Here is a 22,802-nt window from a genome sequence, read left to right on the forward strand (position 1 = left end):
GCATGTGTGTTCACTTCCGTCTTTTGTGTAACAGATCCAAACTAACACATGAGCCAAGTCACTGATATTCTCTCTCAATTGTGTTCCTCCTCTACAGAGACAGATTCCGCACCATGGTGAATGTCATGGGGGACGCTTTGGCCACAGGCATCATGGCGCACATCTGCAGGAAAGACTTCATGAAAGAGGGAGATGGGGTGAGTTTTAATTCAGGCAAAGCAACAACACTTACTATGAGACTTGCGCAGTAGTAACAGAATTACACACAAAATTAGTTATGTCATTAAAAGGGCAGTTTAAAGAATAGCAAGAGCTGTTTATGAATGATTGAGCCGTCAAAGGTTGCCAGTGTCTGAATGACGTCATATTACTTTTTCAGTTTCTGTAAATTTGCTAAACACGGCAAAAGAGCAGACATTCAGGGAGGAGGGGTGTTTTTGTGTATAATGACTAAGATATACAACATCCAAAGAATACCATATAAAATACTTTAATTACAGTGAAAGAAACTCCACTGCAAATTTCATAATTTCAATGTCTTCCCCATATACTATCTTAAATTCTCTGTCACCCCCAGGTGCCTTTGATCTGCGAGACAAAACCTGTGACGAACACACCGCCTCTGATGAACTGCCACAACAACAACGGCAACTACCGGCCCCCTTCATCTGGGCTCAAACATGAGCTCGTCCCTCCTGACGTGGCCCGGCTCATGCAGCTGGAGGAGGGCGTGCGGCCACCGTCCGAGAGGAAGAAGCCTCCAATTCCTCCGAGGCACCTGAAGAAGAGCAAAGAACACTGCACCGTTGACATGAATGGCCTTGAGACCAACGTATAGCATCCTCTTCCTGGAGTTTTTTTTTTTGTAGTTGCGCTGATCACACCCTCAGAGCAAAGGACTCCAGTACAGGTAGGACGACAGCGCGACCAAGCTCATCTTTGTCTCTCAGCGTCAAAATGTTTCGGTGACAAAATGCGGTCCTGAAGGCTTTGAGGAAGGCATTTTAACGCAAATCTGTTGTTTTTTGTTGTCATAGTAGCTGCGAAATGGTTTCTGGACAAGACTCTTGTTGGAATTAAAGACAGCAAAAGGACAACAGTCTAATTCTATTCATAAAACTCGTCCTCGGTCTGGACCTTCAGGGTGAGCTCACACCTAAACTCCCAGACTCTGAATACAGGTGTGAGGACTTGCTTTTATTAACTGATTTCTATTTGATATCTTCATTTTATATGATTTCGTAATTTTTTTTTGTCTGTGTGCAACATGTAAATAAGACAAGTGTTTATTATGTTTTATACTTCTGCAAGCAGCCAGTTGTTTGTGTCATTTAACAGACAAAGTCAGGATTTCCAGTGTCTGGTGTGAACTGAATGGTAAGGAGGCAAAGTGAAATGCCCTAATTGCTTAATTTTGCCTTAACAAAGCTGGTGGTGCTAGGCTGGGACAGAGGAGCCGAAGAAGCAGAACAGAAACTTCAGCATCCCTAGTGGTCATGTTGTAATTTTAACACTTGGGTAAAATAGAGATTCAAATGGTTTCACGTATTTGAACAGCCTCAGGAGCACTTGATTTAATTAAACTTTCCTGGTACTTGAATAGCCCAAAAACAAACTCTGGTCATTTAACATAAACCAAGTGGTCCTTGTTTATTTGGTGGAGTCGATTTATACATTCAGTTATTTACATGTCAAAGTCACAGTCTTTTGTGTACAAACTTGTCTCTTGGTGGTTTTCCTTGCTAGACCAGCTCAGCATAACATGTCAGGGTAGTTGTTTCGTGTCAGAACTGGCTCATTACCAACTTAAACTGCTATTTACCTGCTGTACAGACATGGACTGTATCTGGCTAGCAATGAAAGCACCAACCCTGTGTGTGTTGAAGGAGAAGTCACCAGGCAAACCAGTTCTGTTATTTTCCTCCAAACTTTCCTGTTATTTTCCTCTTGTCTCTGTGTGTTTATGAAGTAGACTCAAAGCTCTGGGATAAGCGCTTTTTTTTTTTTTTGTCCAATTTGAAACACAAGCTCATATTGAAACATCAACTTCTGCTAACACGTCTTCACCCTTCTAATCTCACTCATTTGCATCTTTCCACTGACTAAGTACCGCATCTAAAATTCACTCTGTTCTGTCTGAACACACTTTTACAGTGTGAGAGGACGGCCATTATGATAAGGAGGAGGTATTATAGCATCTGAGTATTGTATTAAGGTATATTTGAAAAAATCTGAACATATCTTTTAAACCTGAATCTGCATGGTACATTTCACTCTTATCACTAAAAGGTCAAATACTGGGTTTCGTGTATTTTTCCATTTTACTGAGCATTTTGTCACTGAATGCTTCTTGCTGGAGAGACAGTTTGTATTCTGATTTTCAACAGGCTGCCAACATTTTTCTCATAACAGACTGTATTCTGAGATGTTTTTATTTCCACAGTATCTGGATTATGTTATGACATTGGACATCATGGGCTGTATTTTCATGAAAACAGCGGTGGTGTGCAGAGTGCAGTCAAATGCGCCAAGCCCAGTGCACTGAAGCACACTTGGGTACTTTCATGGCCAGGCGCACCTGCGGCACACTTGGAAACAGGGTGGCATCAAAAAGAAAACATCATAGGTAAACATATTAAATGATAAAACAGTCATGGCCAATCAGATTTTCTACTTTCATCTCTACTTTAAACACACGATTCCACATTAGTGACACAGTGACCTCAGAGGAAACTTGAAACAAACAGTTTCCAAATATGAACACAGCAGTTCAAACATACTGCAGCTTGTGACTCTTAAGTTGTATTCACTTTTGAATTTGCTGTGGATATGTGGTCAAGTTTCCAATGCATAACAGGAGATCCATAACCACCTGCAGCTAAATACCATTTTAGTGCCGAATGTACAAGTAGAATTAAAAGTGCGGTCTTGTTTTTTCATGTTGTACTTCTTTTTTTCTGAAATGATTTTTAAAGTTTTAAAGTCGCCCAAATCATTGTTGGGAGTCTGGTACAGAAATAGTTGTTTGCTTAATTGACATATTGTTGTATAAACATGATCCTGGCAGTGATACACAAATAAATGATGGTTTTTAATTCGGAACCACTATTATAAAATGTAACCCAGACAGTCTTTGTCACGTCGTGTTTGTCATGGCAGCGACCTGTCTACCTGTAGCCTGTAGTAACAAAAGATGCTCCGGTGATACTTTGGCCAGACTTGTGAAAAATAAAATGAAGCATGCGGCCATTGCCCCGGTTACCAAACAGATGAAGGCCCCAGGGGTTGATAAAGGAAACAGACTTTTCAGAGTGAGATAGTAGCAGACAGAGAATTGATAATTGATAAGGGAGACACCAGAAAGGCCTTCAGTGGACTACCTACTAACTGCCGTGGATTACACAGTGCGAGTGGGGGTTATGAGATTTTCAAGGAGGTTTATATGGCTGTGATTTCACTGATAAAGTGATGCTGGATTCTTATCGCCTCAACTTCAAATGCGTTTCTCCTCGCACTGGGGCACATGGCATGACACCGATAAAAACACCCTCACCTGAGTGTGCCGCAGGAAAATAGCAGTTCATTAGTACACGGACATGAAAACAGACTCCAATATCTGCAGTATCTAACTGCACATTAGGTAGAAATGAGAAATGAGCAGTGACACTGCCCTGTGTGAGAACCTGCTGAAGTATCAATCAGATGTTCTGATGAATGTCAGGAAACGCACACGTCTTCTTCAGCCTTTTCAAATAATTTATTGCTGTGTTTGATGACTGTATATGTGACAATACAATACTGCTGTATGTGAAAGTGACACTGTATTCATAGCAATATAGTGAGTGTAATAGGATGAGTATTTTCAATGTCATATAAAAATATGTGCTATCTTTTCTATGAAACAGGAGTGGATTTAAATAGCAGCAGCAGCCTGGACTGAAGCTTCGGATGTGTTGAAATTGCTTTTATGATTGGAATATTTCATTCACAAGAACACTGTAAAATTAATATCATAAAAATACGGATTCATCCACATTGTAGGTAAATCACTGCCTAAGATTATCACTGGCTGTGTATCTGAATGATCTGAGAGTAGTGCTGACACAGTACTCGTAATAAGTAAATTGAAAGAAAATTAATATAGATCAATTTGATTATGATTATTACTTTAAATATCATTTACCATCAAAAGTTACAATCCTTAACATTTCAGTTCTGGTTGATCTGATGAAAGCTGGTGGTAACAGAAAGTGTGTTTTCATTACACAAGATGAGGAGACATCAGCTTTGGAGCACACCTAATAAAATCATGGACTAATTCATAGTGTCAATGTTTTAATAGAAAAAGCCTGAAAAAGACAGTAAACAATCTCGGTTATTCTGAACTCTGCAGTGTGTGACATATCTGCATCGTGTCCAGTGCGTTTAAGCTTCATTTCCTTTAACCACTTGTGCATTGATTCTTAATTTGAAGTCCACCTGAGAAAAGCAGACTCTGCCAGCAACAACAACACATCTATGTAGAATCAAAATTGAGGAATGCAAATACAGTGAGAGCCTTTTGCTAAAGTATGTGGGCCATAAATTGTATTAAAAACAGTTCTTGATATAATGAACATTTTAAGGATTGTAACTTTAAAGCTTCTCAAATGAGATGTTTTATTTTCTGCTATTTTTTCTACTCTATATCATTATAAATGGAAATGTTGAGATTTTTGGATTGTTGATATGACAAAATCACCTCAAGCCGGGAACACACCCGCCCTGTGGCATGTGCGTGGCAGCTGTGGAATGTCTTGGTTTTCATTCGACGCCCATGTTAAAGGGTTATAGCCTAGCGGACAGACTGCCTGCGTAGGACGCAGGAGATATGCAGCCGGTGTGACCACACACAGGTGCGAGCTGCAGCAGGTCGGCGACGCAGCTGCCACGCACATGCAATGCAGGCAGTGTGTTCCCGTTGCTCCAGGAGTTGGGCTTTCGACAGAGACAAAGATGAATTGATTAAAAATAAGCGATAGATTACTCGATAATGAAATTGAAATGAAGCCCCTTTAACAGTCGCAGTGTTTCATTCAACAGATTTCAATGGGAGTCAGACTGCTTGTCTGGCCAGCCTTGGTGTTAAAAATACAAATTGTTTCACAGTATTTCTAGTACAATCACCTTTTTATGCCAGGGAGACATGGTAGCCATTAACAAAATGACATAAAGCAGACATAAAGACAATCTGTCCTTTTTCACTCTGCTTACATTTTTGGTAATTGATTCAGAGACATTTACATGGGAAAATTCACATTGACTTTTGTGAATGCATTGTTCAGAATAAAGCACAAAACACAAATGGTAGACGCTGCATGTCAACAGTCAAAAACAAATATTAAAGCTTCGATATAAAGATATGCAATACTAACCAGCCCATAAAATGGAAACTAAAGTAACTTCATCCGGTATCCTGCACCAGAAATATGTGACTCTGCCACTCAGCACAAAACAATCATGTACCTGGGAAAAGACATTCACAGGTTCAATCCGATGTAGAAGCCCTCTCTGTCCTTTATGCAATCCAGTCCAATGTCAGCTATGTTTCCCGTTCCTCCATCTCGTCTCTTTTAAAGGGGAAGTCGGCGTTTCCTGCTGCAGTGCCAAAGTCCAGCACTTGCAAGTTGGACAGGTGGGCGAAAGATCTTTCATCCACAGAGTCCACAGACAGGCGGTTAAACCTTTAAAGGAAAGAAAGCGAGACAAGTTTGTGAAGTGTTTTTTCCTCATTTGACAGTGGATTAAAATAGCCATTTGATGACTGTTTTTTCAGAAGCTAAAAGCAAAAATCCTTGCAGAGGACATGGTGACATTTACAAATCAGGAGAAGCATCTGACAGCTTCTCTCCACTTAGGAAGCAGTATAGCGAGAGCCATCTGTTGAGCATATATGCCACTCTGAACAGGTGCACGTTCACTTCACATCAAAGCACTTCTGAAGATACCTTGAATCAACTGCATCTACTCTTATCTATCAGTGAAAATGCTTGCATATGTTGCCCATGAACTTAAAAAGCTAGACAACATTGCAATTCACATGAACATGCAATTAGTAATAAACACACTCTCTCACACACACACACACACACACACACACACTTAAATCCTCCCTCCACTTTCCCAAGTGATGCATTCAAGTGGCTCTAAATTGGCTCAGGCCAAAAGCTCCCAGCTGTATAGGAAATTTTGTGAAAAAGCAATGTGGCAGCAGCTGATATGAACAACATGAAGAGCACAACAGCCTGGAAGGGGTCAAGGCCGTAAACAAGAGCCATAAAGCAGCTACATTGGGGTCAGACAGGAAACCAAACAGGACAAAAGCCTTGAGAGCGCTTGTTCAAAACCTCTTTACTTTGCTGTCTGAATGCTGCTTTCAGCTGCAGCACATGTGGGTATAAGCCTGCACTATGTGGAATAAACCAAAGTGGAAAATTTGCTGAATGCACACAAGTTAGAGGAGATGGAGAGATTAGATACCACACCACAGTACTCTGCGAAATGAAGCTCAGTCAGACGTCTGTCCAACACACAGTAAATTTAGTGGATTAGTAACAGACTAAGACCACTAGGTTCACTGTTATGAGTTTAAACTGTGGTGTTAAAAGGGTTTGGAAATGTAAAACTAACCTGAATAGCTTAAATACCTCAGAATCTCAGTTTGTACTCAAAACTCTAAATGACTAGTTTGACATTTTGGAAAATGTGCTTTGCTGTCCAGACATGGATACGAAGACTGATACCAGTCTCATATCTTTACAGTAAATATAAAGCTACAGCAAGCAGCAGGCATGCTTAGGAAGACACTGAAAATAGAAATAATCTAGCACATAACCCCCAGAAAACCACAAAATGGCACTTTTACTCTTCACTTTTTGTAAGGATTACACAAACAAAATGTAACATGTTACTTGTTGCGCTTTAAAAGGTGGTGGTAGGCAGATTTTCTTACTATTGGACAGAACCAGGCTAACTGTTTCCCCCTTTTTCTTTGTGCTAAACTAAGCTAACCAGCTGCTGGTTTAAGCTTCAGATATGCAGTACATAATCTTATTTCCCAAAATGTCAAACTATTTCTTTAAATTTAAAGTTATGCATTGTGAATTAGATTTTACTTCAGACACTTTACCAAGATTAAAAAAATACAGAAATCCAAAACACTGTAGTACATCCACCCGACTCTAGCTGTCCTTTGGTGTAGCAAATAACCATAGAGGGTGAAATACAAGCATTTAACGCCTGTTCACTTCTTATAAGGAAAGAAAATCCAGGACTGACTATTAGCATCAACATGAATGAGACTGAGAGAGGGTTTGTGTGTCCCTTACCGGAGGAAGATGCCTTTGATGTTCGGAGTGCCTTCAAATGCTGAAGCAGGAACAGTGGAGATGCGATTACTTTGCAGGTAAAGGTACTCCAGAGACTCAGGTAGGTCAGAGGGGATGTGTGACAGCTGGTTGCCAGACAGATCTAATGTCTAAAATTACAAGATAAATATAATGAACAACATTAAACATTTTCACTGATCTATGTGATACATTTTTGTAGAATAACCAGCAATATACAAAAATATGCTTTATACTGCATGTGTAACTAAGAGCCCTTTTGCACTGCAGGAAGCCAACAAAACAAAACAATGTGTAGTCAGTGTCATAGGTTCTGCTTTTGCTTTGAATTCCTACATTTTGGCTATACCCAGAACATGAAAGACAAATCTTTTCTACTGAGACTTTTTTGAGTTCAGGGTGTGCCAGGTCTGCACTGTTATAGCCCTGGTTTGTGTCTCTTACGTGTTAGCACACAATCGAGGTGACCATCGGTTTCTCTGAAAGATCACTCAAGTTCTGTGTGACAAAACAGTGCAGGTGGTGGCTGACTGATAAGTTTTTCCCTTGGGGTTTATCATAGCTGTATGCATTTGCGGCTGAGATCATTCAGTACTGCAGACGTGTATACTTTACTTGACTCAGCTCGGCAGCTGCTGACACTTCTCGCACAGTCTAAATGCTGCTCAAGATCGCCAAATAAGGCATAAATTACTTCTACTCACTAGCAAAGAATCTTCGTGAATCTTTGGTGCCTCTTACACATAAAACTCAGAAGTTCCTAATCTCAAAAATTCGGTAGACGGGATAATCCTCTCCTCTGCAGTGCTGTCGATCTTGATTGGTCAAGCATATTTTTCATCATATCACAACAAAGACAATTATGGCAAGCTTATTGTGAAAAAAATTAAAAGATTAAACACGACTACAGAAAATTACAAGATCAGAGTGTTTGTGATGGAGCAAACTAAAGTACGACAAAGGGGTTTGATGAGACCTGGAGGTTGCTTTGGGCCACCAGCCACAGCAGGTCCTTGGATTCCACCTTGGTGTTGTATCTTATGTTCACAAAAATTTGAAAGAAAGATGTCTATAAACTTTAATAATTTCAACACCACTGCCACTACTGTTGTCTGTGCCAGAACCACTTCAGTTGATTAAAATCATTTAGGTCAGTCTCACTTTAGCCCTTTCAAATGGTAAGGTAAACGTGTTAGTTTCTAAAATACAGTGAAAACACATGGTAGAACCTCGAGTCAAAGCCTCATAAAGTTCTTAAATGGTCAGGCTATGAGAATATGTTACAGGCTGTAAGTTAACGAAATGGACAAGGGCTAAAAAAAAAAAAAAAAGTCCTGGAAGCACTAGTATCTGATCTATGTATCTCCCAGACACTCACTGCGAGCGCACTGAGCTCCATCCAGGCTCCCTGGTAGACTGAGTTCAGTTTCAGCTCGTTGTCACTTAGGATGAGCTTTCGTAGTTTCTCCATGCCTGTAAGCGCACCGTCCGGTATGGAGTTGAGCTGGTTGTTCTTGATTTCGAGGATGTGCAGGCTGCGAGGAAGACCCAGAGGCATGGAGTGAAGGTTGTTCCCCGACATATCCAGTTTTTCCAATATACGCAGCTTCCTGAAGGCCTCGCGGTGCACTTTCGGACTGGTCAGCTTGTTGTAGCTGAGGTTGAGCTCCGTCAGGGTGTACAATAGGATCAGGTCATTGCGACCAATCTCGGAAATGGAGTTGTGGAGCAGCATTAGGGTCTTGGCCCGTCGAGGCAAGCCCCTGGGAACCCGCTCCAGCAAATTGTTGTACATGTGTAGAGTATGCAGCTTCTTCAAACCCTAGTGAAAATGCAAATTAGAGATTTAACAGGTGATCCATTTTATACAGAAGATCGAAATATCACATGCAAAGCAGTTGAGCATGAATCTTCATGCTTTTTACATGAGTTTGCTTTTCTATAAAAGATCTAAAAGAGTATGAAATGGAAAAAGAAATGTACCTGAAAAGCAGCTGGGTGGATGGAACGTGAGCGGAGCTTGTTATTGTGCAGGAGCAGGTACTCAAGGTTTCGGACAGAGGTAAGAGCATCTCCAGGGATGCTGCGGATGGCGTTCTTCTCCAGGTGTAGGAGCACTAGACTGCGAGGCAGACCCTTGGGAACAATGCTCAGGTTGTTATTCGACAAATCCAGGCACTCCAGACTGCTCAGCTGGCTACCAGAAGAGGAGGAGCGGAAGTCATGAAATTAGTTCTCTGATCCTGGACTATGCTACTTTCTCTTTGCTGCTGCAACACAATATTTCACACATAAATCTATGTATAATACAGGCTTTGCACTTGGCAACGCCATTAACATAGAATATGTTAACCACTGGTGGTGTGTGAGTGATGATTTTGTCCACCTGAAAGTCTCGTTGTCCATGCCCTCATTGCTGAGGAGGTTGTTCTGGAGATACAACTCTCTGAGGTTTGACAAGTTGTCAAACGCCCCCGCTGGGATTTTCTCCAACTTGTTACTCTGTAACAACAGCACTGGTCCTTATGCTATCATCATTACCATATTCATGGATGAAAAGAAACAGATTTATGTCCTCCACCTAAAATCTAACTGCAAACTTAAGCAGAAAGGGCACTGTAGTATCTATCTAGCAGATCATCCACTCTCAGGGTATTATGTGTTGTTACAGCTGCTGTACCTTGAGATGGAGACGGTAAAGGTTGGAAGGTAGGCTCTTGGGTACAACACGGAGGAAGTTGCTGGACATGGTAAGGATCTCCAGATTGTTAGAAGCATTGAACATGTTATCAGGAAGTCCTGCATCAGTCAGCTTGTTGTTATGAAGATACACAGACCTGGTCAAAGGATAGTGCTATGAGTAAATGGACATAATTCCAGCAAAAAAGGATAAATTTACACATACACATTCATACCTCAGTTTTGGTTTATGGCCAAAAGTATATGGGTAGATCCTTACAAGCTGATTAGCAGCAAAATCAGCACTAACCAAAGAGGGTGGTAGGACCTTTGGTGCAGAGGTAAGCTGCAAGCACAAGAAAAGAAGCATTGTCCTGTTATAGTCTGTGGTTTGCATCCTCTCTCCTGCCAAAAGTAAAGTTTGATTTTAACTATTACCACAATCTTTCCCTCAGTTTGAACAAGTATTTTATCCATGCTAGTGGCGGGTCAATGTTCATCAGTTGGCCACTCATTCAGTGAGACCACCACTTTGGTCAAGACTGAAGTATCTAGACAAAAACTTCCAAGATATTCATGGTTACAAATGACTTTGGTGATTACCTGACTTTTCGTCTAATGCCATCATGAGGGTTGACATTTTTTGGTTTTATGCAAAATGTCTAGAAAGCCACTACTGTGTCTTTTGGATGGATTTACACTAGAATTGGTACAGACATGCATAGTTCCCCAAAAATGTACCCTATAACTGATATCCTGATTTTCCTCTAGGGTCACATTATTTGTTCAGAGTGGGATTTGGTTCAGAAATTCAGTGTCCCCTCAAGATGAATTATAAACACTTTGATCACTTTTCATCTAGTGTCACCACCAGTTCAAAAAGATGATGTCCAAATATTGTACCTACAAAACTAATGTTCATGGTATCAGCTATGCCTTGTGTTTAGTGCTAATTAGCAAATGCTAGTATGCTAACAAGCTGAACTAAGATGGTGAGCATGGTAAACATTATTCCTGGGAATCTGAAATTGCCATAACATTGTCATTGTGACCATGTTAGCATGCTAATGTTAGCAATTATCTCAAAGCAGATAACTTCACAGAACAGCTGGTATAGCTGTAAACTCTTAAGGACTGTGCCATCAGGGCAAGCAAGGCAAGCAGTGCTTGACCAGTTAAAGCTAAAAGTATACATCAATTAGAATAATACTGAAGTGGAAGTGATATCTCTCTTTACATCAGATCTCAGGGCAGCGTTTTAATTTACTGCCCTCTTGTGGCAACTGCATTTTTTTGGATGTTTGCACATGCACATTGAGGATAATCCTCGGATCTTTGACGAGTGACTTCAGTATAGCCAAAGTGTGCTTGACTCAACTTCCACCATTCTGAGATCAGTTATGATATCATGTATCAAACACATGCGCAGATGTGCGTGGATCTAAACAAAACTAGAAAATTATTTATCAGTCTTTTCTTCCTAAGCACTAAGAGGCAGCAGCAGCAAGTAAACAAGCAAATTACACTGTGATTTTTAATCTCTGCAAGATCTGTAGTAAGATTGAGAAGTCTGAGACAGCACATTGTTACACAAGTGGTGAAGTATACCTCAGTACATAGGTTGTGCGCATAGCGGGTGAGAAAGAGAGAGCGAGAGAGAAAGAGAGAGAGAGAGATGAGGCTGGCTGGCCACCACGCACGCATGCAATGTCAGAGCAAAACACAAAACAATTAACACTGATTTTGAGGGTGAGCGGATGGCGACTACATCCTAGTCTTCTTTTCTGTGACTATAAATACTGTTTGTCTGATCAAACAGGGGTGGGGTTTTTTTTTGTTTTGTTTTGTTTTTTTTTAACCTGAATGATGAGTCTCTCCACTGTTGTGTTGAACTGTCAGCCAGGTGCTATGCTTATCTTATCAAACAGCAGGTCCAGGTGATGGGATCAAGAGGCTCTGGTGGGTGTAGCAGGCTGGCAGACAGCGGCAGTTATCAGTGTAAGTTATTGTTAAAGAGCAGGACATAGTTGTGATGTGGACTCTGGCATCCACTTCGGTTAGAATCATTTTAAAAATGACATATTTATAGTTATTTTTATAATTATTGTTCTTGATGTGGACAGCCCTTTTGTTTGTTTTTTCAAACATGCATAATTTCAAACTTCATAACCTCAACCAAGTTGTTCTGGTAGTCTAAATTCAACAAAATTGTGGGAATGGCAGATCAGAAAATGTTCAGTGAATAGTTTTTGTGATGGTCATATGGGTTTGTTTTGAAACCCAATGATACACGACTTATTTATGTTGGATTTTTTTCCACCACTTCAAATGTTTGCCTTTGTACAGCTTGTCTGTCCCCTTCAAAGAACTGGACACTATTTAATTTGTTACAGAGCAGAAACGTTGTAGGCAACCTGTGTACTCCTTCATATATCAGCATAGTTCACCACAACTAGAGCTTTACTGTACAAAATAGCAGAGGGTATAGAAATCCGAGAAGCACTGGTGAGATTAGATGTTCATTTAGAGCCCCCTCCTTTATAATATGGTTTATGGATTAAAGCAGCATGGGTGTCTTTGAGGCTTAGTGAGCACTTAAAAATCCCCTATTCTTCCTGTATGCTGTTTGCCTATTCATCTCAGTGAAGGCACAAATCTCTCCATCTTTTCTCTCCTGCTCTGCGTCCAAAAGGGTCAGTAACATTTTAGCTCTGACCAGCTGGCACAGCCATACTGGAAGTCATTACAAGCATAAGCTCACACAGTGTATGAGAAGAGACTGCCACCTCTCTTTGCCAGCTGGCACTATATCAGCATATCAAAATAGAATAGAATAGAATAGAATAATAATGAGATGAACATGTAAAAGATGAACTTGCTGTTGCATTATGTAAGCATCAGTGGCGTGCCGTCAGGGCAAGCAAGGCGAACAGTGCTTGACCAGTTAAAGCTGAATATGGACATCATTTAGAATGATACCAAAGTGGAAGCGATCTCTCTCCTTACATCTGATCTCATAACAGTGTTCTGTCCCATAAAGGATCTGATTCTTGTTTACATCCATCATGTAATTTACTGCCCACTTGTGGCAACAGCAGGCTATTGTCTCTGGGAGTTAGCTTGACTACCAGCCGTTGTAGTTTCTATCATTTACATAACTGTGACCATGTCCCATTGACAAAGGCTGGGGCTTGTCGAGCAGGAAGGGGAGCTGCATTTTCTTTTTGGAGGTTTGTGCATGCACATTGAGGATAATCCTGGGATCTTTGTGGGCCACTAGCTATAGCGAAAGCGTGCTGGTCAAGCTGTCCTTGACTCATCTTCTACTGTTCTGAGATCACTTACGATATTGCATGCATTACACGCATCTGTGTGTGGAAACTAAACTTGCAGATTAAGTGATAAGAGGCAGAAGAGGCAAGTTAAGTTTGAGAAGTTTGAGGGTTAGCTCCGGAATACATCTCAATCCTGGACCTACAAAAGTGGGACATTTTGCAAAAGTAACCTGAAATAAAATTCAGAAAGGACAGAGGTATCAGCATCAAGTACCAAAACTAGCTGAAGAAATATGTTTTGAATCAAAACAACTAGCTAACTGTGTAGCTAGCTAGCCTGCTGTCTTCAGCCAGGAAGGAGCACAGAAAGGTGAACATGTCCAGGCAGAGTGTAGCAAGATGGAGCACAGGAAAGACAGGCAGCACAAAATCATGAGACAGGACAGGGCTTGAATTTAAGAAAACTTTGCTACTGTAGGTATGTTTTGGTCAGGTCCATATTTTTCTCGGTGCTGTACTAAATGGTGGATTTTGGAGGGGTGGTGTGAGTGTCTGGTTGGGGGTGAGGTTTTGGGGGGGGGGGGGGGGGGGGGGGCACTTGTTGTTTGGCACAGCTTTCCTTTCTGTAAATGGTAAGTAGAGAGAACAAACATTTGAAAGTCTGGTAAATGACTCACCTTGTTATTTGCCAAGTATAAATAGGCCAGCTGTTCGAGCATCTCAAAACCTTCATCTTCAAGGCCTGCAAACAGAAAAGCATACTGCATTCCTAATCAATATGTTTAAGCACACATCACCAGCCAAAATATAATTATATGTACCGGTACACATAGTAGGCAGTTCAAGAAAAATGACACCAATTTTACATATTGTAAATTGGTAGTTTGTAGTGGGACTACTAGGGACTAGGGATACAGATAGATAGATACTTTATTTATCCCCTAGGGGAAATTCATGATATGTGGAGAGCTAAAGGAAATTCAAACAGGTAAATTTACATACTGTAGGTTACTTAACACTACAAGCTTGAAAGGCCCAACACACTTCTTCAGTGAAGGTGGAAATTATGCAACACTTTGTTGATTTGATTTGTTTTATTCACTTCAATGATTCATAGTCATTATGTGGTTTGTTTATTTTTTTCTAAGCTCTGGGGTAATATTTTGGTAAGTCGACTCTAAACCGTGCCTCTTACCCAATGTCAGCTGGGATTGACTGGTATACAATCTCATCATATCAATTTACCTCGCATACAATCTATCCCATTACAACAAAATGTTTGAGTCACAATGATATGGGAAGCTACAGTTAGGGCTTTAGCAAACCAGCAGTCACCACAGCTGTCCAGAAATCCACAGAGCTGAATCTGTTCATCTTGGCATTCTTGATTGGCCACAGTGACAATGACCAACTGGCATTCAGCCACTAGCAGGAACAATGCAGGCTTAATCAGAAGGTTACATGACACGGGTTTTGCTTGTTATGTGGCTATTCTAGCTATGCTATCTAATATATGGATATAAATTGTTTCATCTGAACCTCCCAAACTCACAGGGTTTAGCCCTCATACAGCTGTTGTGGACTTGCAATGTTGTTTGCAAGCATTAGCAATTCAGAACTTTACTTTCTGCCTTTTCAAGTGAAATAATTTTGCAGACACTGGGACTATTACAAGATAACAGTAAATGCTACAATATAGAGTAAAAATAATGCAAGTACAGTTGTAAATTCAATCAATTACGCAGCAATATCAAACAAAAGTTGACTAGCACTAGCTACTATAAACTACTGGTCTCACCAGATAGTCTGCAACAGCAAAACCTCTGCTTCTATTTATCAAACTAAAATGATTCCAAATTGATCTTTTGAGGCTCTGACTTGGTACGGCGCAAGGCAGCACAGACCCACAGATGAGCACGACAATCAGAAATCCAACAGTCCTGTTTGTCCCACAAAAAAACAACCTTGTGAACATGTCTTCAATATCCTCATCTGCTCTACGCTAGATTCCTGCTAGGTGTTTAGATTGTGTTAAGTGTTTACCATCTGTGGTGAGCCAGTTGTTCTGAAGGTTGAAAGTCTCGAGCTGATGTAGGTGGGAAATGTGCTCCACTGTTATCTCCTCAATTTTGTTGTTCTGGTATCAGGAGACAAAACACAGACAGAAAATACAGGAGTTTTGCACTGATAACTCCCCATTTTCTGAGCTGAATTAAAAAATATATATGTGTATGATGTATATGGCTCAATCCCATTTCACCCCTTGCCCCTAGCCCTCTGTTTTGTGCGGTCACGTTTAGGCGTAGGGTGTCCCGATTCTTGTTGAGTTGGAGGGGTAGGGTGAAGTGTAAGAGCTAACTGGCCCTTCAAACCAAGACTTTTCAGGGGCACACTTCAAACAGAGTGCTATGAGATATTTCCCCAAATGCTTTCCGACTCACCGGCAAGATTGTTGCGTAACTGACCCAAGCGACCAAGGAAACTGACATATTAAATTTTCTCCGTTAATAAAGATTTAAAAATTACGACAACCATTGTATTGTCTTAGATTAATGTTGTTTCAATGACTTATGGTCCTCTTCTTCATAAAAGCCACAAAAATGCTGCTCTCCAACCCCATTTGATGGCATCCAGCGGCGAGTTTGCTGAACTTTACCGCTTTCATTTCAGTGCAGACTGTCATGCCTGCCTACAGAGCATCACTAACAATAGCCTGGTAATATAGCAGTGTTTTTTCTTTCTTTTTCAAATGATCGATGAAATTGAAGTTGTGAAAGAATTACGTTTGTCCGTGATTTTCACATTTTGACGGCATGTTGAATCTGCGGCAAAAACACGTTGCGTCTGCTCATGTGAAAACCATCGGAGACTACTGCTGATGATTCACGTTCTTAAAGGGGTGTCCCATTTTGTAGGGGCAGATTTCAACCATTACCCCTTGTAACTCAGTTCCATGGGGCAGGGGGCAAGTGGTAGGGGTAAAAATTAGAAATGGGATTGGGCCTATGTCCATGTGTGTGTGAAAGACCTGTAGAGAGAGCTGGCGGGTTTTATCAGACAACTCATCGGGGAACTCGGTGAGGTCAACTCCAGCACAGTCCACTGCCCCCTCTGCTGTACAGCTACACTCTGGCGGACATAGGACCGGATCAGATTTCGTCACCACTGTTGTGATGTTGGTCTCCTCTCCCTCCTCCTCTTCCACTGGTTCAAGGGGGGCCTGGCAACGCACCAAAACCGAGGCCAAGAGCAGCACACTCAGGGCCCGTAGGATGGAATGCTTGGGAAAGGCCATGTCCACTGCTGAGCTCTCCTGTTGCAAAAGCACACGGACAATAAAGTTAAAAAATCACGTCATGGAGTATTTTTTGCTCTTGGGAACAAGGGCTTATAAAAGCTGCAATTTACTACTCTTTGGACATTTGAAGCAGTAGCCAGTGAATTTTTTATACTTTGGGACTTTCTTAATTGAGTGTATGTAGTTATAATGGGGGGTGAGTGAGAAGCACCACTGATGGGCTTTCATATAAAATTGTGCAAGTGGCATCTTTCTGTCAGTCACTGCTCCACAGCTTCTGGTGTGAGACGGTGCGCATCCTGCAAGTCAGTCATTCATGACTAACTCAGCCTGTTTTTTACTACCTGCAAATTGCAGGTATTAACACTGACATATCATCACCTTGTGAACAAGTTCATCAGTTTTAGGTGCTGTGGTTGAAAATGACTGACGAGTGATAGTGAACGGAAATAAACTTTTGGGCCTTAAAAACAAAACAATGAGCTGAAAGAGGCTAAAGTACGAGTGAAGTGAGAGGAACTGCAGTTTATGAGTTAGTGATAATTCTCTCTGGGTTCATCTCTATGGGTGACATTCTTTTGATAATGCAATTCATTCGGTATGAGGGAAGCTTTCTACAAATAAGATCATTTGATGAATTTCTACAAGTTCAAATCTTATACTAGGTATGATTTTATGAAGCCGTCAAGTGTCAAATGTAGTTGTGTAATTTCAATGAATAGATGTCACATCTGCCTCAGTTGATTTTGGATGGCAGAAAAAGTGTAACTGAAACTGTCAGGTCAATATATTGACCAGTAACTACATGGACATGGATTAAGTTTGTTTGTAATTTAAACAGGTGAGCCACCTGTTCACTCACCTGAAGCTATAGTCACACACTCATTCATGAAGATAGAGATAGATCCAACTTAGCGCACAGCTACATTTCAAACACTGCAAGTTCCTTTTGCTGAGCATGATCTAAACCGCAGCAAAGCTAGTCAGATGCATAGAGACACACTAAACCCAATATGTTTAGAGAACAGCTGACATAGAACAAACTGTATACTGGTATAAACTAAATCTGTATAAGAGATTCAGAGAATTGTCAAAGCTCAAAGCTAGGTCAGTAAATCTAGAGAGTAAAATTCAGCTACAAATGTGACCCTTTTTTTTCTCTCAAGTGTGCCAATTTTATGGAAGTGCAATGCTAAAGGAACGGAATACCCTTTCAAAGAGAGGAAGACACACATGTAGCTATCTGCCTTCCAGTTTCATTTACACTATGGACAAGGACTGCATCATTTCATTTCAAATCTTTTCAATCTGCCAACCTTAATCCCTCCCTGCGGTGCCATTTCTAACTGGTGTATGGAAAAAAATAGTATCCTTACATCTAAATATGAATTCAACTGATGGAGGATTTACATCATTTACGCACCAGGCCAACAACAAAAGACAGTCGTCTCTCTGCTCCTTCTCTCTGCTGTGTCTGAAGCTTCAGTCTTCACTGCAAGGGCTAATTTGAAAAAAGAAAATAAGCATCACCCTGGCAGCTTACTCTGTTTGCTTTCCAAACATTTCACACACATGCCTTCAGAAAAATCAAATCTACAGTTTTAAATTAAATAAAAATAATGTGAATCTAGCCCTCCGCAATCGGCTGAGCAGTGTTTGTATGACGCTAGTGTTTTGCAATGACCTGAAAAAGCCCTCTAATCATTTCCACCAATGTTGATAGAAATATTCCAAGTGGGCACTCAGGGCAGCTCTCAAGGCAAAAGTCTAAAAGCCATCCATCAGAAGAGCCTTCTCTGCTTGTCGCACAACAGCTACCAGAGGGACTGTGGCAAACACGCACACACACACACACAAGTGGATGCACACAGCAGCAGAAAATCCACACAGCAGCATGCATACACCCACAGCAAATGAAAAATAAAAGCCTGTGCACTTGCCTGCACTTATTGCACAATGTCAACCCTTGCTAGAATGAAAACATCATAGCATCCAGGGGTCAGAGAGGAGTTTACAGCCTTCACTAAGTCAACAACAATCTCATGTTACCTTATTATTTAAGGGCTTGAAGGGAAAATGCACTGAGTATCTTAAAAGTCATCATATTGTTTTCATTTTGTTCTACTCTCTCAGCTGAGCAGAGGTTGTGAGGTGGCTATGCTGCACTGTTAAGTAGTCCGGATCATCATGCCAGAAATGTCATGCATGGATGAATGACGCCGACACTTTAAGCTCAACTCCATATAACATTGCAGCCATCTGTAAAACATGCAGCAGTAAAGTCTGCAAAAGCAACGTTCTGGTCTACTACTGTACTTTACCCGTTCCCAACGATGTTTGCTGAAATGCACTGAAGTCTGACGTCCAGTCCAAACACAGGCTGTCCCATAGCAGGCGAGGAGTCACACAGCCGCACCAGATACCCTCCAGATGTGAGAGAGAAGTGGGAGTGGGAGAGAAAGTTAGAAGAAAGAAAGGAAAGAGAACAGGCGAGAGTGAAAAGGAAGGGAGTGAGTAAGAGAGACAGCTCTGACCTGACTGGGAGCCAAAAACAAATTCTTTCCTTTTTTTCTCATATTTTTTTCCCAAGTATTGATTTTTTTCCCCCTCAATGTAGCTGGTCTTTCCAGTTTAAATGAAATGAGTTTGAGCTGTTATAGCTTGGTTTGGTAAAAATTCCTCTACATGCAACAAAACCTTTCCAACCTACATGATTCATCTGAGATGATAAACATTCTGCAGACTTGGGACAAGAAACACTTGGATGCACTTAAAGATCACATCCCTTCAAACAGGGTGGCTGTGTCTTGGATTTTCAAAAATTAAAACAGCTAAAAAACACTCTTGTTCTTCAGAAGATACTGAATCTTAAACATCTGTAGTGCAGATTATTGAGCTATAGAGTTGAAATATGTTCTGAGATACCTTTCATTTGGGGAAGACACATAAGTCATCCTAAACACTCTTATAATAAAGTAAGAAGTGGAAGAGTAGCCTGCCAAAAAGAGGTGTCAGCATGTGATCTAATGTCCTACGTGTTTCTGGATTAGGCCTCTTTTTCAACAAGCCCACCTCCCATTAGGCACAGTGTGTGAACATCTGCTACCATTACGATGCATTAGCACAGTTCACTGAACTTCAGATTTACAGGCGGAAGTGTTTTGGGATGATTCATCAACACAAAATGTATTTCAAGTGCATTTGTCTCTTAGTTTTTTTTACTTTTCTGATTCCTTTCTTATCAGCTTCACATTGATAAATAATTAGCCTTATTTCTCATCTTTACTTCCTCAGCTGATTTTGTTTTTTGTATGTAAGGCATTCAAATAAAACAGCTTAAAAAAAACAGAGGACATGCACACTGCCCTACAGAATCTAAAACATGTTAACTCCAAGGTACTATAGAATATTAATAATATTTTTTATGTGTATTTTAACCATCTAAAAATTGTGTGGTAGAAATGTTGTAACTTTACCATTATACTTCAACATTTCGGGAAAGTTAGATGAGAAGATAAATATCCCTCATGTGGCTGTAAAGTACATATGAAGCTACAGTCAGCAGCTGGTTAGCTTAGCTTACCGTTATGACTGGAGGGGAGCAGCTAGCTTGGCCAAAGTTAACAAAGCTTACTTGTTAATTGAGTAGTATCGAACGAGAGGGAGTGATGTTGTACTGAGTATCAGCACGGCTGTGGTTCGGTCATAGGTACAAAGCCGAAGGCCGAAGACAATCAATCAGCTAGCTGCTTTATACAACAGTTCCACGAGCGTCATATTAGTTAAATAAGCAGCAACAGATTATGATTTGTTTGATAATTTTATCATTTATTCGGCTACGCCAACACAAATAGTTCCGCAACTGGACTGTTACTGGACTCTTGCTAAGTAACATCCTGACCTGCACAGTGCACACTAGCTTGCTACCTTGTCCACACGTTACCTCAGGTGTGCGCTGAAGTATCCAGGCTTCTTACCTTCATCCTCTTCTGACGACCATACACATTTTAATTCAAATGTTATTTCTTGAAATATATTCATCTTTGCAAAGTTTGCTACAATCTAAGATGGATAACGACTGTTAATGTAACCCTGATTAACGGTTAATAGAACACCTGTGAAGCGGAGTGATACATAGTTAAAAGTCCCAGTGCAGTTGTACTCTATATCGGCGCTCATGGAATGACTCTCGTCCAATCAAATTTCTTGGTCGGAACTACCTTCTGTATAACATGTTATATTTTCTGCTTTATCTTTGGCCAGGAGCAGTGAATTCAAGACCCCCCTCCCCCCCCTGCTTACTACCTAACAATTCAGAGTGACAGACAGGCTAGTTGTTTCCCCCTGTTTTCTGTCTTTATGCTAAGCTATGCTAACCGCCTGGTGGTTATAGCTTTACGGTAACTGTATGGAAATTAGGTAAGCAGCGGCTCCTAGCTCTCTGACTCTATTTCTTAGTTCAATACCATTTTATTGCAATATTCTTTTGTGTCCTTTTGTCTATTGTGTGTTTTTGCTGCTTTCACTGATCAGGAATAGCTCTCCAAATTTTGTTTTATATTTTTTTTTGTACAATTAAAATAAAGGCAAGAATGAATGAAAATAAAGGCTTTCTATTCTATTAGTCTTCTCAGCAAGAACACAAATAAGCAATAAGCCTTTCCTAAAATGTTAATCAATTTACTGTATTTCTGTGAAAACAGCATGTAAAATTAGCACCCATGCAAAATGAAAACGGTGTCAGAAACATTTGTTCTCAACTGAAAATTATGGTATACAATTTGATGAATTGTTGATATCATATGCACAAAAACACGATGGACTAAAAAAAATGTTTAGTTGATGTTAAATACTTTTGATTAATGGTGAAAAATCATGTATTGCATTTTTGTAACATTTCATTTGTAATATGATATTAGGTGGTAAGAGTTGCTATTCAGATACAGTGACCAGATTAGTTAGAAAAGTTATATATTAACAACACTGGGACCCTCTCAGGAGCATGTGAATGCAACATCTCTTCCACAGTCCACTGTATTCAATCAATCCAGGTCATTCCCTTGAGTGAGAGTTCCTTCCCACCTGATTTTGTTCTTGGTAATAAATCCCTATGCTCCTCATGTAAAGACACTGGTAATACTTTATGTGTCCCTTATTTTCCAAGATACCATCTGGTATTTAACAGCTGATGGTCTGGACATTTCATGAAAAGGGCAATGTAATTTGGCACTTAATAAGGGGAAATGGATTGCAATTGTTGAAAAAAGGTTCCTAAGAGTCTGTTTTATATTGACATAATATAAACCTCTGTAGGTTCCTCCATTAGAGATCGGTATGTGAAAATTGCCTAGAGCCAACAATAGTGAAAAAAAAGTGAGAAATTCATTAAGATCCCTTCAGGGATATCTACACAATCTGCTTATCCATCAGTTATTTCAGCATTTATGTTGTATGAAATTTAAAACTGAGAAAATATTTTGTTTTCATTAACTGGATCATCTAGAAGTGGCTTCTAGTATTTTTTTCTAAACTGTAGATCTCCCTCTTTCCTTCCTCTTTCTACTGGAACTGCAGCCACCAACTACAGACAAGAATGAAGACAGTTGGAGTGGGGTGGAGGATACTAGGCCGCTTCCGGTTACAGTGAGTCTGGGGTTTTTTTTGAGTCTCACTCTCTGATCACGTCTGCTGAACTGCTGTTTTCAGGCCGACAGAGAGACAGACCTCGGTTCATGGCCTTGAATTCCTTACTGAAACTTGAGAAAACAAGCTCCGGTCCATGTTCTCGTTACTACTCATCGTATTATTTGGCAGACTGTTTTCCCCTAGAGACGATCTCTGGTCATTTATAAATGTTTCCACTGTTTCAGTAAAGACATCTTCAAACAACTTTCTCAAAGCAACGGCCGTTCCAACAGACTCATTTTACAACTCTTGTGAACAGGTTGCGGTTTATGTTTGATCTCATTCTACGGGACACAACACAGAACAGCAGGGATTGTGTCTGCCATTTTACAGATCAGTAGGGAACCCTTTATTTTTAGGAGAAAATGAAAATTATTTGATACCTACACTGTTGCCTCTGCTGTGTTTATGTAATAAATGCACAAACAGACCCTGCATGAAGAGTTTTTGTTTACACTTTCTATCAATTAGAGCTGGGAT

The 22,802-nt window shown here is 40.4% G+C and overlaps 2 protein-coding genes across 4 annotated transcripts in view; one reads left to right on the plus strand and one right to left on the minus strand.

The window, feature by feature from the left end:
- slc1a7b (solute carrier family 1 member 7b) overlaps nt 1-2,298 on the plus strand; it is a 35,446-nt gene extending 33,148 nt beyond the window's left edge. The window contains exons 10-12 of the mRNA XM_056378823.1: nt 98-201; nt 430-431; nt 578-2,298. Coding sequence (XP_056234798.1) covers nt 98-201; nt 430-431; nt 578-838 — 367 coding nt within the window. The 3' untranslated portion in view covers nt 839-2,298. The remainder of the gene's footprint in view (nt 1-97; nt 202-429; nt 432-577) is intronic.
- On the minus strand, nt 189-19,386 carry podn (podocan). 3 transcript variants are annotated; one of them, XR_008828070.1, is made up of 12 exons: nt 18,959-19,385; nt 16,368-16,652; nt 15,383-15,476; nt 14,017-14,081; nt 10,301-10,410; nt 10,066-10,222; nt 9,772-9,887; nt 9,369-9,582; nt 8,764-9,207; nt 7,368-7,516; nt 5,506-5,723; nt 189-778 (listed from the first exon to the last, which is right to left on the minus strand). XR_008828070.1 is itself a non-coding variant. In XM_056378822.1 (12 exons), exons 3-12 carry the CDS (start codon nt 16,632-16,634, stop codon nt 5,582-5,584), a joined length of 1,758 nt encoding a protein of 585 aa, XP_056234797.1. In that variant the 5' UTR covers nt 16,635-16,652; nt 18,061-18,138; nt 18,959-19,386; the 3' UTR covers nt 3,744-5,581. The 3 variants fall into 3 exon arrangements, 2 of the variants coding, with proteins under 2 accessions (XP_056234797.1, XP_056234796.1); XM_056378822.1 differs by lacking the exon at nt 189-778 and adding an exon at nt 18,061-18,138 and having other exon boundaries at nt 3,744-5,723; nt 18,959-19,386; XM_056378821.1 differs by lacking the exon at nt 189-778 and having other exon boundaries at nt 3,744-5,723; nt 18,959-19,384.
- Nucleotides 19,387-22,802: the final 3,416 nt, after the last annotated feature.

The sequence above is a fragment of the Seriola aureovittata genome, chromosome 6 (assembly GCF_021018895.1).
Source record: "Seriola aureovittata isolate HTS-2021-v1 ecotype China chromosome 6, ASM2101889v1, whole genome shotgun sequence".
NCBI lineage: Eukaryota > Metazoa > Chordata > Actinopteri > Carangiformes > Carangidae > Seriola > Seriola aureovittata.